Source organism: Borostomias antarcticus, assembly GCF_949987555.1.
Source record: "Borostomias antarcticus genome assembly, chromosome: 30".
Lineage (NCBI taxonomy): Eukaryota > Metazoa > Chordata > Actinopteri > Stomiiformes > Stomiidae > Borostomias > Borostomias antarcticus.
The window spans coordinates 4381398-4397921 of NC_140263.1; the positions used below are offsets into that span (position 1 = coordinate 4381398).

The 16524-nt window shown below is 39.7% G+C and overlaps 2 protein-coding genes across 2 annotated transcripts; one reads left to right on the top strand and one right to left on the bottom strand.

Annotated features, from left to right (window-relative positions):
* Positions 1–324: 324 nt before the first annotated feature.
* Positions 325–4442, bottom strand: epdl1 (ependymin-like 1). The gene is made up of 6 exons (XM_084460050.1): positions 3933–4442; positions 3659–3693; positions 2284–2418; positions 1543–1723; positions 1364–1451; positions 325–1222 (listed from the first exon to the last, which is right to left on the bottom strand). Exons 1-6 carry the CDS (start codon positions 3997–3999, stop codon positions 1096–1098), a joined length of 633 nt encoding a protein of 210 aa, XP_084316176.1. The 5' UTR covers positions 4000–4442; the 3' UTR covers positions 325–1095.
* A 1384-nt stretch (positions 4443–5826) lies between these two features.
* Positions 5827–13419, top strand: cdk9 (cyclin-dependent kinase 9 (CDC2-related kinase)). The gene is made up of 8 exons (XM_084460033.1): positions 5827–5883; positions 6016–6129; positions 8527–8608; positions 9387–9477; positions 10067–10233; positions 10707–10878; positions 11816–11964; positions 12787–13419. The coding sequence occupies exons 1-8, from the start codon at positions 5843–5845 to the stop codon at positions 13150–13152; spliced, it is 1182 nt and encodes a 393-aa protein (XP_084316159.1). The 5' UTR covers positions 5827–5842; the 3' UTR covers positions 13153–13419.
* Positions 13420–16524: the final 3105 nt, after the last annotated feature.

Below are 16524 nucleotides of genomic sequence, written 5' to 3' on the forward strand. Positions count from 1 at the left end.
TAGATCTCCGCCTTGTCACCGACGGTGAGCCAAGTTTCAGTCGCCAGTAAGAAATCCAGTCTAGGCCTATATGTCAACTCAACTCAAATGTCATTATAAAGCACATTCAAAACAACCGAGGTTGACCAAAGTGCTGTACATGTCCAGAGCAACAAACCGCACAGCACACAACTGAACACTACAATACACCATCACACAATAAGCAATATACAATACAGGGGCCATCGGGTGTCTAGCTCAACCTGAGTGTAAGGCCTGGAAGAAAAAGTGTCTTCAAATAAGACTTAAAAATCTGCACACAAAACAAAAAAATATTGACAGCCTTTTATTAGTCACACACAACAATTTATTAACAGCCTTTTTCTGCCCAAATTAGTTACCTGGAATATAACAGTTCAAATAGGCTATAGGATATAGCTCACATGTTATACAGTAAGGAAAGGTACAGCTTTCAGATGTCATTGGTTCCAAAAATCAAAGCCTATTACAGGAGTGTATACATACGGTAGGCTACTCACAGTTTTCAGGTTCAGATATTGATGTTGATCTATTTATTTCATACTCGTAGCCCTTTTCATACCTGTTTCATACGACCCAATCCCTCTTTATACTGAATAGCATTGTTTAAGTAAAAAATAACATGTACTATATATATATTGATATATTCATATACTGTATAATTAAACTACACTTTTCCAAACTTTTTTACGTAATTCCTCTTTCTCCTATAAAAAAAACATTCATGATTGATCCCTTTGTACCGTTTTAATCATTATTTAATAATGATAATAATAATGTGCAAGAAAGTCAGCAGGTTCTCCTGTAAGAACAGGCTGTAGAAGTCAGCAGGTTCTCCTCTAAGAACAGACTGTAGAAGTCAGAAGGTTCTCCTCTAAGAACAGACTGTAGAAGTCAGAAGGTTCTCCTCTAAGAACAGGCTGTAGAAGTCAGCAGGTTCTCCTAAGAACAGACTGTAGAAGTCAGAAGGTTCTCCTCTAAGAACAGACTGTAGAAGTCAGAAGGTTCTCCTCTAAGAACAGGCTGTAGAAGTCAGCAGGTTCTCCACTAAGAACAGGCTGTAGAAGTCAGAAGGTTCTACACATCTAAGAACAGACTGTAGAAGTCAACAGGTTCTCCTTCGTCGTCGATCTGTGCGTCCTGACAAAACTGAGGAGGGAAGAACTCCTGAGGGTCCTCGATCCCCGCCAGGATGTTGTAGAAACTGGAGTGAAGAGGGAACCCAGATCAGAGCTGTATCTTTATTCACTGATATGGATGTTCTATCTATCGCCTGATGTTATTCTAGAGTCTAGACTGTGAGGTGGATGAAGTTTGGAAAATGTGTAAAAAACTCCTGACTAACCTTGTGAGTGTCCAACCTGTGCGTTCTGTGTAAGAGACGGTGCTGACTGGAAAGCATCCAAATTCAGTGAAAGTGCTGATGTACTTTCCTGGAGAGAAAGGTAGTTTACACAGATACATTAACAAGAGCACTAACCTGAGCCAAAAGAGAAGTAGAAACACATTTAATTTCCCCCTCACCTTCTTCCATTTCTCCATACCAGGAATTGACCAGCAGCCCCTCCCCGGGACCAGAGGAGCTACCCAGAATGACTTGCCCCATCAGAGATGCGTTCTCGGGAATCGCCATGGGGTGGAAGTCTACGGTCAGTTTCTCCTTTGTACACGTGCGGTTCTGGTCATCAATCTTGTACATGACACCCTGATGAAGACGAGGATGTGTTTAAGGCATGCTCTTATATATGTGGGAATAGGAATATGGGATATACATTACTGTGCATCCGGAAAGTATTCATATTCCTCCACTTTTTCCACATTTTGGTACTGCCTTATTCCAAATGGATTAAATTATTGTTTCCCCTCAAAATTTGACACTAAATACCCCATAATGACATGATAAGTGGACAAGGTTCAAGTCTGGGCTCTGATTGGTCCACTCAAGGACATGCACAGACTTGTCCCGAAGCCACTCCTTTGTTATCTTGGCTGTGTGCTTCGGGTCGTTGACCTTTGGAAGGGTGAATACTTATGTATATGTGATTTTTTATTTTTAATACATTTGCAAAAAAAAAGCAAAAACCTTTTTCACTTTGTCATTATGGGGTACAGTGTGTAGAATTTTGAGGGGAAAAAGAATTGAATCCATTTTGGAATAAGGCGGTAACAACAAAATGGTGAAAAAGTGAAGGGTTATGAATACCTTCCAGATGCACTGTAGATTTGTTTTGGTACTGTTTGAGTACGGGACAGTCTGGTGCTTACCTCCCTGAAGAGCAGCAGTGCATCGTAGTGGAATGTCTTGTTTTCATAAGAACCGATCTCCTTGATGCGGATACGCTGCCCAAACGCATCATAGCTGTATTTGGCGTAAGCCCACAACTTCCCATTTGCCTGTGACTGAGGAAAATGACTACAGTGAAATACAGTGAGTAATGCAGTGCCTTATTATAGCATTTTTATAGGCTATACAGTGGTACAATGTATCAGTATAATTTATGGTGATTATGTACTGTAGGCTACAATAGGGTTGGGCTCAATTCTGAATGGATTTAAAAACTGGTAGTAAGTTCACAGCACTCAGGAAGCAGAATTGAAATTGTCAGAATATGTCACTTTATTTGTAAATCATGAGAAACAAGGTTTATTCTAATGTAAACTTATAGTATTGTACACTTATATATATAAGTATATTATTAATTAAATTAACAAGTATATTAAATTATTAAATAATATGTATATTATTAATTTACATTATATATATATATATACATATATATATATATACATATATATATATATGAATGTATGTATATATAAGATGGCTATAATTATTTTTTATTATTATTATTAGTAGTAGTAGTAGTATAATTACTATCACAAACATACAAATCAAAGGTTGTCATCTTGAGATAAATGATTCTATTAGGCGTTAGATGCCCCTCCTGCAGCCTCTGTTCCTGAGAGAACAACTTAAGTGTTCGTCTGTTCTCTGATCTTCAGAACAAGATGAAAATAGATTCTCTGCTGGTTCCTGTGTTTCAAAAGGATAGTGTCTGAACTGCTTTCTGAGGAATGTAGCTGTTTCTCACTATACTCAGAATGGCAAGCACACTTATGAAAATGGCAAGCACACTTATTAAAGCTTTATACTTCCACCGTTATCTTTTGTACTTTGAACTATTGAGCCTTTAAAACTCAAGCTGACTGTAAATGACTGGTTGTCTTGTCTATGGGAGATATTATAAGGTACTTTCACTTCCTGCTCAGTCATTCTCTAAGCTAGAGCCTAGATTGAGAGACTTCAACTTTTGAAGTTCAAAGAGGAATATGTTTGTGAAAGCAGATGCACATTTTACATTGTTCACTTGTTTTAAATGTCTTTCTTGAGTTAAATCTACATCCTTTGATTCTTCTGAAGGCTGGTTGTGTGTTGTGAAAATAATTAGAACTATTTCCACAATTCTGAAGTGACCAACATGATGTTTACTGTAGGGATACCGCGGTGATATTGTTTTATACCGATGTACTGTACTGTGCTGGATGTACGGTGTTGTCATGACATGTACATGCTCCAGTAAAGGTATTGTAGTTCACATTTGACTTCAAAATAACATGAATGCTCATTTAAGAAACTCACCACAGAGAGGCTACCGGTCAGAAGAGGGGGGGACTCTAGAAGAGGAAATGTTGAAGGGAAACATTTACGCACTAAAATGATGAATTAAATGTACAATAAAGCCATGAAATTACCCCAGATTATAGACAAAGCAAAAAGCCATAAGGCATTTACTACTAGTCCTAAACACAGGTGTGGACTTTGAGCAATATACTTAGTTAATCTTCGGCAGACATGATCAACAGTGCATTTTTAGACCTCTCTCTCTTTCTCTCGTTCACTGACTGATACTTACTGCACGGATGAGGTCTCTGAGCCCAGCAGCTCAGTACCAGGGACATCCACAGAACCACGGTTCTCATGCTGACTCCAGAGTCACTCTCATACAAACAAACACTGCAGACGAACTGCTGCTGGAGAGCTTAGTCACTTCCTTATCAACAGTAGGAGATGATCCAGATCCCGTACCAGGTGACGGGTTTTCCTTGTAGCCACCCAGAGCAGAGCAATAAACCCCTGGCCTAGTTTAGTTTACACACCCAGGGAGGTTATGTCCAATTCTGAAAAGAGCCATATTACTGTATCCAGCGTCATTATAGATTTCCTGTGCTGTAACTTAATGATATGCTGTAGTTAATGTTATTAATGGATGTGTTACATCTTGTAACTCTGCAGATTTGTAATAAATTACTATGAAAGCAACTTGTGAGATGCTGTGCTGTACTGCTAACAATAATTTCCCTTTATCTTTTCAATGAAAATGCTGCATTAATAAACTCTTCATATTAGAGTCTAAAGAATGTCATCCCCGAGGCGTGAGCAGAGAGAGCCAGAGAAGAATGTTGTTTGCGTTCTTCATGAAGGAGGCTTGCAAAACCTGTTTTGGATTCAGAAATTCAGAAAGTTCTAATAGCAACACGGTCATATGATTGAGATGAGTCACCTTATCCACATAGCTTCACATGAACTCACACCTAGTGATGTTATAGTGATTTTAGCTGACTCACTTACAATTACATGTAATTACATTACAACAATTAGATATTAGATAAGATATAAACCTTGAACCCTGTTACAGCAGCATAAAAGACCCAAATAAAGGGAAGAGAAATCAGATACAACCTCTTTGTTTTTCCATAAGTCACATGTGCGAGTAGTTTGAATGTCAGGTGACATTTCCTCACATGGGCTGAATGTCACCTGTATGTTCAGTCCAACCACATTCCATTCAGTACACTCACTGAAATAATACACATTTTGACATATTGAATGCAGCACTGTAATTAAAGGAGTTGCAACATCATTAAACACAATATTAAGATCCAACACAGAGTGTTGATATAAGTAAGTTATACATAAAGTTTATTTATATAGCACCTTTCACAAAGTGCTTCACAGGTACAACATAAGGAAGCGTAAGAACAATAACACAAAAACAAGGACATAAAAACACTCAAAACATCAAAGTATATAATATTTATCATATAACATTTTTCTTGTTTGCCATAGGGTCAAAAATCATATACCCGAATAAAGTCCATTCAAGAAACCATTATACTCCTATGGGGGTAAAACAGCATCATTCACCAATAACAGCTACAGCAGGCTACATTTGTAATGAGAGGAATGTTTTGGGCTTTATAGCCTAATTTGTTCATTTGCAATATTTTAAGTGTTTTAAATGATTTACACTCGGCGTATTGGCTTTACAACAGGTGGTCTTATCTTATCGGCTCTAATGAGAGCAAAGTCAAAGTCAAGTTTATTTATATAGCGCATGTTCATACAAGCAATGTAACACAGTGCTTTACAAAATATAAATTTATATTTATTTTAAAATATAAATAAATAAATAAATTAAAACGTAGTTGCCTACATACTGTAGTAATAACAAAAATAAAGCAAAACCGATAATACCTGAAAAAAAAGAAAATAATTTAAAAGAAACAGTACATTGTAAAAACAGACACATGGTCAAAGAAAAAACAGTTAAAGAAAAAACACAAAGATAATAGCTTTGAAAACTCTGCGAAAGCCATTAGTTACAGAGGAACACCCGTTATGAAAGGACACTGGGCCACAGTACTACATTTCCCATCATGCACTAGGAATGACGCTGCGCCGTATAAAAACACGCTTCTCTTCTTGTTACGTGGCTTCATTTTTTTTTTTTTTTTCTTCCCCGTTCCTTCAACACAAACAGCCATGCAGCGGGACAAGGGTGGAAACGCCGGCGCGGCTGAAAAGTAAGAAAAACCTTAATTTCTAACATCAGTTTTACATTATCTAACACTCTGCTTTATTCTAATAAAGGTATTGTGTCCAGATATTGTGTTATTCGCCCGCATGTTTGCTAACCCGCTAACCCCGCCCCGCAGGCCCGACCGGGAGGCCGACATCATGTCAAAATACTACGACGGCGTTGAGTTCCCTTTCTGCGACGAGTTCTCCAAATACGAGAAACTGGCCAAAATTGGGCAAGGAACCTTTGGGTAAGGGTACTAGTTAGTAGAAATAGACAGTTAACCATCTCTAGGTTACACCAGAGCTGGCCTAGGTCAACTAGCAGCATGCTAATGTTAGCTAGTTTGCTAGCCGTCCGTCTGTCTATCTAATGTAACGACTTATGGTGCATTCGTTTGTGGTCGGCGGTGGCAAGTCGCAAGTGGCAAAATACCTACCCCCGACCTGTGTGCATTCGAGCTATATACCATTATATCACAGTTACCTAGTTATATCTATATACCATTATATCACAGTTACCTAGTTATATCTATATACCATTATATCACAGCTACCTAGTTATATCTATATACCATTATATCACAGTTACCTAGTTATATCTATATACCATTATATCACAGTTACCTAGTTATATCTATATACCCTTATATCACAGTTACCTAGTTATATCTATATACCATTATATCAGTTACCTAGTTATATCTATATACCATTATATCACAGTTACCTAGTTATATCTATATACCATTATATCACAGTTACCTAGTTATAACTATATACCATTATATCACAGTTACCTAGTTATATCTATATACCCTTATATCACAGTTACCTAGTTATATCTATATACCATTATATCAGTTACCTAGTTATATCTATATACCATTATATCACAGTTACCTAGTTATATCTATATACCATTATATCACAGTTACCTAGTTATATCTATATACCGTTATATCAGTTACCTAGTTATATCTATATACCATTATATCACAGTTACCTAGTTATATCTATATACCATTATATCACAGTTACCTAGTTATATCTATATACCATTATATCACAGTTACCTAGTTATATCTATATACCATTATATCACAGTTACCTAGTTATATCTATATACCATTATATCACAGTTACCTAGTTATATCTATATACCATTATATCACAGTTACCTAGTTATATCTATATACCATTATATCACAGCTACCAAGTTATATCTATATACCATTATATCACAGTTACCTAGTTATATCTATATACCATTATATCACAGCTACCTAGTTATATCTATATACCATTATATCAGTTACCTAGTTATATCTATATACCATTATATCACAGTTACCTAGTTATATCTATATACCATTATATCACAGTTACCTAGTTATGGTGCGTTCGTTTATTACTGGGAGGTGGCACATTCCGACTTGCTACTAGGAATGATTAAATAAAACACCGCATGAACTCACACTTCCTCGTCGCAAATTCGGATGTTTCTCAGCCCCCAGTTGCTCGAATGCACTAGATATAACTAGGTAACTGTGATATAATGGTATATAGATATAACTAGGTAACTGTGATATAATGGTATATAGATATAACTAGGTAACTGTGATATAATGGTATATAGATATAACTAGGTAACTGTGATATAATGGTATATAGATATAACTAGGTAACTGTGATATAATGGTATATATATATAACTAGGTAACTGTGATATAATGGTATATAGATATAACTAGGTAACTGTGATATAATGGTATATAGATATAACTAGGTAACTGATATAATGGTATATAGATATAACTAGGTAACTGTGATATAATGGTATATAGATATAACTAGGTAACTGTGATATAATGGTATATAGATATAACTAGGTAACTGTGATATAATGGTATATAGATATAACTAGGTAACTGATATAATGGTATATAGATATAACTAGGTAACTGTGATATAATGGTATATAGATATAACTAGGTAACTGTGATATAATGGTATATAGATATAACTAGGTAACTGGGATATAATAGTATATAGATATAACTAGGTAACTGTGATATAATGGTATATAGATATAACTAGGTAACTGTGATATAATGGTATATAGATATAACTAGGTAACTGGGATATAATGGTATATAGATATAACTAGGTAACTGGGATATAATGGTATATAGATATAACTAGGTAACTGATATAATGGTATATAGATATAACTAGGTAACTGATATAATGGTATATAGATATAACTAGGTAACTGGGATATAATGGTATATAGATATAACTAGGTAACTGTGATATAATGGTATATAGATATAACTAGGTAACTGGGATATAATGGTATATAGATATAACTAGGTAATTGTGATATAATGGTATATAGATATAACTAGGTAACTGTGATATAATGGTATATAGATATAACTAGGTAATTGTGATATAATGGTATATAGCTCGAATGCACACAGGTCGGAGGTAGGTATTTTGCCACTTGCGACCACAAACGAACGCACCATAACCTTAGCTAGTGCTAGCTAGTTTGCTAGCCTGTCTGTCTAATGTAACGTCTTACACTCGCATGTCTGTCAGAAGTGTGTTGTGATTGTGACCGGTGAACATGACCTTTCCAGGGAAGTGTTCAAAGCCAAGCACAGGCAAACCTCGAAGAAGGTGGCCCTGAAGAAGGTCCTGATGGAGAATGAGAAAGAAGGGGTACGAAAGACGCCATGGCATTCACACTACTGAGAATATACATCTAGACTTGAACAAATAACTGTGTTCATAGTGTACCTGTCGGACTGTCTGAATCGCATACTTACATACTCGCATAAGTACGTACGTACTTACCAGTACGTACGTACTACAGCTGCGCCTAGAAAGTACGTACTTTGCACGCAGTATGCATCCAATTGGGACGCACCACTTTGTCATAACATTGCACCTTGACTTACCCACATCCGTCACAGTCCATGAAGCGACATTCGTCCACAGCGACTCACACTTGTAATTTCCACTGTGCAGTGGATTGTGGGTCAGAATAGCCAGTCCTGGCTTGCATACTGCAAAATACAACCAGTTGTAGTAGGACATCGTAGTATTTTTTGCCATACTGCATGTGGTATACTATGTATTGGGACTTGTTTTTTGGCGTACTATATAGTATGGAAGTATGCGATTCAGAATGCAGCCAGGGTGACATTGCAAGAGTTCACCCATCGTTTATATGCACGTCATTTAACTTGGAACAGTCTATTCTTACAGAAGCTGTATACATGCCTGCAATTCTTGCGTCTCTGCGTCTTGTTTTGGGAAATTCGGCTTTCAAAACCTAACCAGCCATATCACTGGTAACCATAACCCAAATATAAGGCATTTATTATGGCCAAAATGCTTGAAATCAGTGTTTTTGGCCACCGTAGTAACTACCTTCTGAGGTTTTCGCCGTAGCTCACAATTTTCACCGATATTTTGTCGCCTACTTTTCCCACAGTTCCCCATCACAGCGCTGAGAGAGATCAAGATTCTGCAGCTGCTGAAGCACGAGAATGTGGTGAATCTGATAGAGATTTGCAGGACCAAAGGTGGGTGTCACTGCTGGCGTCCTCGTCGTCCCAATGCTTATTTTTGAATCTGTGGCCCCACAAGAACGTGAGCTGTGTGTACATACAAACATCATTCACATACAATAATGTATGTCATCTATCGTACGCGTGTGCCCATTGGGGTGTATGTGTGGTGGTAGTGGTAGTTTGTGTATATATATATATATATATATATATATATGCATAGTAACGCTGCTGTCAGGCCAACACCTTGCATCTCCTAAATGACCCGTTTTCAGAATGTTAAAGAACATTAAAATTTCTATGTTTTTTAACATAAAATCACATTTGAACCGTGAAAATAAAATCACACGATGGATGAGCTGTTTCGACATTTAATTAGTCCCAGGGCCGGGATGTGTTCAGAGATTGTAAACGGTAGTCCCAGCTTTCAACCGATAAAAATCACTCAAATGGAGATGTATGGTTTTGGCCCGACAGCGCCGATAAGTGTGCAGATGTCATGTGAATGTTCATATAAAGGTGAGGTTCGTGTGCGGATGTCATGTGAACGTTCATATAAAGGTGATGTTCGTGGTAAACCTCAACGTCTCCTCGACCTCCACAGCCACTCAGTTCAACCGTTACAAAGGCAGTATCTATCTGGTGTTTGACTTCTGTGAACATGACCTGGCGGGACTACTGAGCAACCCCAACGTGAAATTCACCCTGGCCGAGATCAAGAAGGTGATGCAGATGCTGCTGAACGGACTCTACTACATCCACAGAAACAAGGTGAGCCCCCTGGAAAGGAAAAACCTTGGTTTAGTTTAGATTTCAAAGAACACGCCGAGTGGTCGGTCAAGCTGGTTTTAAACAAAGGCAATAGTTTTATTCTGTTACGATTCTACAGTCGGACTCGAGCACAGGAAGTGTATCCGGGCTGAGTGAGTCCGATGTGGACGAGGTCGATGGGTTATACAGTGAAAAGTGGAAGTGACATAGTTTCAGGATGAAGAGGACAGGGAAGTGATGTCACACAGGAAGAATTTGTAGTTTTAACAGACTGATCTATGAGAACGAACTACAAAGTTAGAACAACAGTCGAGTAGGAAAACGGAACACTTTGGTGAGACTTGAATTTCATTCACACCCCAGCCAGCGTTCATCTACCACATTTTTTGGGGGGTTTGGATTTGTGATTCTATGCATCCAGGATGAATTTAATCACATTTTCCTCAACCCTCCTCCCCCCCCCCCCCTCCTAGATCCTCCACAGAGACATGAAGGCCGCCAACGTGCTGATCACCAGGGACGGCGTGCTGAAGCTGGCCGACTTCGGTCTGGCGCGGGCCTTCAGCCTGGCCAAGAACAGCCAGGGCAACCGCTACACCAACCGCGTGGTCACGCTGTGGTACCGACCGCCAGAGCTGCTGCTGGGTAAGACACCCAGACTGAGACAGTAGCCATGTTTCCATCCACACGTTTTATGCGAATTAAGTTATATCGAATTAAAAATGTCTTATGGAAACAGTAAAATTTGATTAAAAATCATGAAAATCGACAAAAAGTTTGTACTGTCGATCTCATCGGATTTTCTCTTGTTCGATAAAAGGCTTTTGTGATAAATGCTTTATCCGATTTAAAGCTCTAGATGGAAACGCACGTTCACCGGCTTTATTCGCATTCATATTTTTAGCGATCCTCACACAGTTCGATTGACAAGTGGATGGAAACATGGCTACTGTGGTACAGATCTCCACAACGTTGATGAGTATAAGCTCTGTGCACCAGCTTCACTACTTCCTGAAAGTCACTTGGCATCTTTATTTCCTGTCCAATATGATTGGATTAAGTGATTAATCAGGTGTGCGCTGGGTCTGCCGCACACCTGATGAATCACTTAAGCCAATCATATAGGACAGGAAATAAAGAAGCCAAGTGACTTTCAGGAAGTAGTGGAGCTGGTGCACAGAGCCTATTGAGATTGATTGATTTTATTTGATAATTTTAAAATAAATAAAAATCCACGCATCTGTAGCATGGCTTCACATACACATTAATGAAGTAAAAAAACAACAACAAATGGGACACAATTACGCTAATAGCTTATTTCCATTGTGGTCCTTGTTGGAATGGGGTGTGAGATACGGTGGTACAGAGCTCCAGAGATGCTCTCTGGTAAGGGACCCATACTGGGGGGAGGGGCTAACCCATCTGATGACACTGTTATCCACGGGACAGCCAATCAAATGACACCCAAGAAGCGTCGTCGTGTCTGTCCACTACCGTTTTTTCTCCCCCAATTAAAAAATGCTTGTGCTGGCTACAGTCACTACTATACCGTGGTTATAAGAAGGGCCGTTTGTTTTGGCAGGCGAGAGAGACTACGGGCCTCCCATCGACCTGTGGGGGGCGGGGTGCATCATGGCGGAGATGTGGACCCGTAGCCCCATCATGCAGGGGAACACCGAGCAGCACCAGCTCACGCTCATCAGCCAGCTGTGCGGGTCCATCACTGCGGAGGTAAGGAAAGCATGTCACACACACACACACACATTTGAGCTACGATCACTTAAAGGAGAATGCTCATTTTTGACAACCTGGACCTTATTTACGGCATATTATGAGACGTTTCACTCACCGAGATAACTTTGGCATGTGAAAAACCACAACAGGCCTACGCTCTATGTAAGCACAACTAGCGATTCATCAAGACAGATTGATGAAAACAACCGTTTCGTGGCAGAAAATAGATTTTTTTAGAAGCTGCATTCTCAGTGCCCCGTCCGCCGCCATTACATGGATATACTGGCTCGCGCTGGATTTTACATTTCTTCTACAGGCCTCCGAATTACACCAAAGTTATCTCGGTGAGTGAAACGTCTTATAATATGCCATAAATAAGGTCCAGGTTGTCAAAAACGAGCATTCTCCTTTAAGCGCCTAGTCTCGTGTAGCCAGACCCATCTCCACACTTTATTTACGCTGTGCCAGTGCTGGAGAAAGGTCTGGCTGGACCGTTTCGGGGATGGGCCAATCACGGTTGTCTTCGGCGGAGCTGGGCTGTCTCACGTAGTCTGGGAGAATCTCCCATCGCCACTGATTGGCCGACCGTATGAATCATAGCTACAAGTTTTGAGCGCGCGCCATGATTTCCATTTCAGTTCACTATACAGCTCCTAACCGCAATCAATCAATCAATCAAAGCTTTATTTGTATAGCGCATTTCATACCCAGAGACAACACAATGCGCTTTACAGAGAACAAGGGAGGTGGGCATACGACCCACTCTCTACATATTCCAGAGGGAAGCAAAAAAAACAGTAATCATATTTCTTATCTCAGGTTTGGCCAGATGTGGACAAGAAATTTGAGCTCTACCAGAAGATGGAGCTCCCCAAGGGTCAGAAGCGTAAAGTAAAAGATCGTCTGAAGGCCTACGTCAAGGACCCCTACGCCTTGGACCTCATCGACAAGCTCCTGGTGCTCGACCCCGCCCAGCGCACGGACAGCGACGACGCCCTCAACCACGACTTCTTCTGGTCCGACCCCATGCCCTCCGACCTCAAGAATATGCTCTCCACGCACAACACCTCCATGTTCGAGTACCTGGCCCCGCCCAGGCGGAGAGGTCATATGCCCCAGCAGCCGGCCAATCCGAACAGGAACCCTGCCACCACCAGCCAGACTGAGTTTGACAGGGTGTTTTGATTCGAGTGGGCGGAACTGGAGGGTGAGGCTGTTGCCGGGCGGATAATGGCAGGACTAATGGGCTATTGGTTTGATAGGAGGAGCCATAAAGCCTTGTTTTTCATCCCTAGTGGAAGCATTTCAGGTTTTAGCTGGACGTTGCAAGTTGGGTCACCTTAGGTCAGTAGTTATCACACGGGTCTGCATTCTGCCCCAGTGACGGGTTGATTCATACACACGTTGACAGTTGGCAAGTAGAAAGCTAGGTGGCGCTATTACTCTTCAAAACACCACCTAGTCCATTCAGATGTGGGAGTCGTTTAGGGCCGAGTAGTAACAGTGAGCCTTTTAGATCAGAATCCAGCCCTTTATGGGAATAAATGTCCTCTCAATTGGGTAAGTATCAAATTTTAATCGCAGAATTTAGAGTCCTTCAGGCCTACGTTTTGTACGGTAGGTACGGCAGGAAACACAGAAGTCAAACACCAGGTAGATGCTGTCCTTTGTAACGGCTGAACTGAGCGGCAGCGAAGGTCCGAGAGACGGTCGGGTCTGATTAGGAGCACACGGCTAAGAAAAGCGTGGGAACCAGTAGCTCCGAATCTGAGGTTCGAATGCCCTGAAGAAGGTTTAGTGCTGGGGGAGTCTCATTATGGGCTCTGGCCTGGGCAGTCTCTCCACAATGTTCTTTATTGATGTACTAATTGTACTAGAGATGAGATTACTTGTTGTACTAATTCACTTTTGTGGTTCTGGAGCTTGGAGACCATTGCCAGCGGCTGGGATGGGTTACTGACCCCCAGTGTGCTTAATAAGGATTGTAGTTAAAGGGACATGGTCACACTTTTTTAAGTTCATTATATTATTTGGATTAAATACTTCAGTTATGTTTGTAGGCCTTTTTAAAATACTAGTGTAGCCGTTTCCCTACATGGAATATGGAATCATGGGAAGACGTCAGAAAGCAAACCAGTCCTGTGATGTCACTGGACTAGTTTGCCTTCTGAAGCTTTTCCATGGTTCTGTATTCTGTGTAGGGAAACGGCTACACTGATGGTGATTTTAAAAAGGACTAACATAATTTAAGTATTAATTAACTTAAAAGTGTGTGACTGTGCCGCTTTAAGTATCCTAAGTTGTGAACCGTCGGACACATTAAACCAATGTTATTTTTTTAATGGGAAGATGCTGAAACTCATTGCAAGTGTGTTAGGTGGCTGGTTAAGTTGAGGATGGGTAGTTAAGAATCATGACCCATCTAATGCCACAGTTTAAAATGTTTTTGTGAAGCCAATAAAAAATGTGAATCTTGAACAACGTGTGGGTCTGTTCTGTTTCAAAACAAGTTATGATGTTCTGAGAGCTGTGGGAGTGTGTTGGTGGTCGCCTACTGATGTCAGTTATCAGTGTATTTTGAATAGACTTTGTCCATGATGTGTGTGTGTGTTCCATGGGACGTGAACTTCTACTGAAGCCTAACACCATATACACTTACTTGGGGATGGGCGGAGAAAGCCCTGTAAACTTTTGGGGCTTCTTCCTGACTGCCGGAAAAATAGCTGAAGCTCCAAATACATTTGGTCTGAAAAAAAAAAAGCCATACATACCCCTTGTTTTTTTTCAGGTGGAAATAATTAAATTTGTCACTGCTCGGCCTAGGACTGGACTAGACACACGGGTGGCAGATCTCTGATCAGAATGGCTTGTACTACATGCCTGTGAATGTTCATGAAGATTGTAGATAGAAATAAGTTTGGTCTGAAAAAAAAAAACCGCCATACCCCTTATGTTTTTTTTAGGTGGAAATAATTAAATTTGTCACTGCTCGGCCTAGGAATGGACTAGACACCCATGGGTGGCAGATCTCTGATCACAATTGCTTGTACTACATGCCTGTGAATGTTCATGAAGATTGTAGATAGAAATAAATTTGGTTTGAAAAAAAAAAACGCCATACATGCCCCTTATGTTTTTTTTCAGGTGGAAATAATTAAATTTGTCATTGCTCGGCCTAGGACTGGACTAGACACACCTGGGTGGCAGATCTCTGATCAGAATGGCTTGTACTACATACCTGTGAATGTTCATGAAGATTGTAGATAGAAATAAATTTGGTCTGAAAAAAAAAAAAAAGCCATACATAGCCCTTATGTTTGTTTTCAGGTGGAGATAATTAGATTTGTCACTGCTCGGTCTAGGAATGGACTAGACACCCCTGGGTGGCAGATCTCTGATCAGAATGGCTTGTACTACATACCTGTGAATGTTCATGAAGATTGTAGATAGAAATAAATTTGGTTTAAAAAAAAAAAAAGCCATACATACCCCTTATGTTTTTTTTCAGGTGGAAATAATTAAATTTGTCACTGCTCGTCCTAGGACTGGACTAGACACACCTGGGTGGCAGATCTCTGATCAGAATGGCTTGTACTACATACCTGTGAATGTTCATGAAGATTGTAGATAGAAATAAATTTGGTCTGAAAAAAAAAAAAAGCCATACATACCCCTTATGATTTTTTCAGGTGGAGATAATTAGATTTGTCACTGCTTGGCCTAGGAATGGACTAGACACCCCTGGGTGGCAGATCTCTGATCAGAATTGCTTGTACTACATACCTGTGAATGTTCATGAAGATTGTAGATAGAAATAAATTTGGTCTGAAAAAAAAAACGCCATACATACCCCTTATGTTTTTTTAGGTGGAAATAATTAAATTTGTCACTGCTCGGCCTAGGACTGGACTAGACACACCTGGGTGGCAGATCTCTGATCAGAATTGCTTGTACTACATGCCTGTGAATGTTCATGAAGATTGTAGATAAAAATAAATTTGGTCTGAAAAAAAAAACGCCATACCCCTTATGTTTTTTTTCAAGTGGAAATAATTAGATTTGTCACTGATCGGCCTAGGAATGGACTAGACACCCCTGGGTGGCAGATCTCTGATCAGAATTGCTTGTACTACATGCCTATGGATCTCTGATCAGAATGGCTTGTACTACATACCTGTGAATGTTCATGAAGATTGTATGAACATTCATAGTAGTAGTTTTAAACCAAATTAAATTTGTTTAACAAAAAAAAAAAAGCCATACATACCCCTTATGTTTTTTTTCAGGTGGAAATAATTAAATGTGTCACTGCTCGGCCTAGGACTGGACTAGACACACCTGGGTGGCAGATCTCTGATCAGAATGGCTTGTACTACATACCTGTGAATGTTCATGAAGATTGTATGAACATTCATAGTAGTAGTTTTAAACCAAATTAAATTTGTTTAACAAAAAAAAAAAAGCCATACATACCCCTTATGTTTTTTTTCAGGTGGAAATAATTAAATTTGTCACTGCTCGGCCTAGGACTGGACTAGACACACCTGGGTGGCAGAT

What these genes read in the sequence shown, in the direction of transcription:
- epdl1 (XM_084460050.1), bottom strand. Translation starts at nt 3,999, where the DNA reads ATGAGAACCGTGGTTCTGTGGATGTCCCTGGTACTGAGCTGCTGGGCT. An exon ending in TCAGAGACCTCATCCGTGCA is followed by an intron (nt 3,694 to 3,932) that starts GTAAGTATCAGT and finishes TTCCTCTTCTAG; the next exon opens with AGTCCCCCCCTCTTCTGACC. An exon ending in CACTGCTGCTCTTCAGGGAG is followed by an intron (nt 1,724 to 2,283) that starts GTAAGCACCAGA and finishes CGTCTTCATCAG; the next exon opens with GGTGTCATGTACAAGATTGA.
- cdk9 (XM_084460033.1), top strand. Translation starts at nt 5,843, where the DNA reads ATGCAGCGGGACAAGGGTGGAAACGCCGGCGCGGCTGAAAA. An exon ending in AACGCCGGCGCGGCTGAAAA is followed by an intron (nt 5,884 to 6,015) that starts GTAAGAAAAACC and finishes CCCGCCCCGCAG; the next exon opens with GCCCGACCGGGAGGCCGACA. An exon ending in ACCGCCAGAGCTGCTGCTGG is followed by an intron (nt 10,879 to 11,815) that starts GTAAGACACCCA and finishes TTGTTTTGGCAG; the next exon opens with GCGAGAGAGACTACGGGCCT.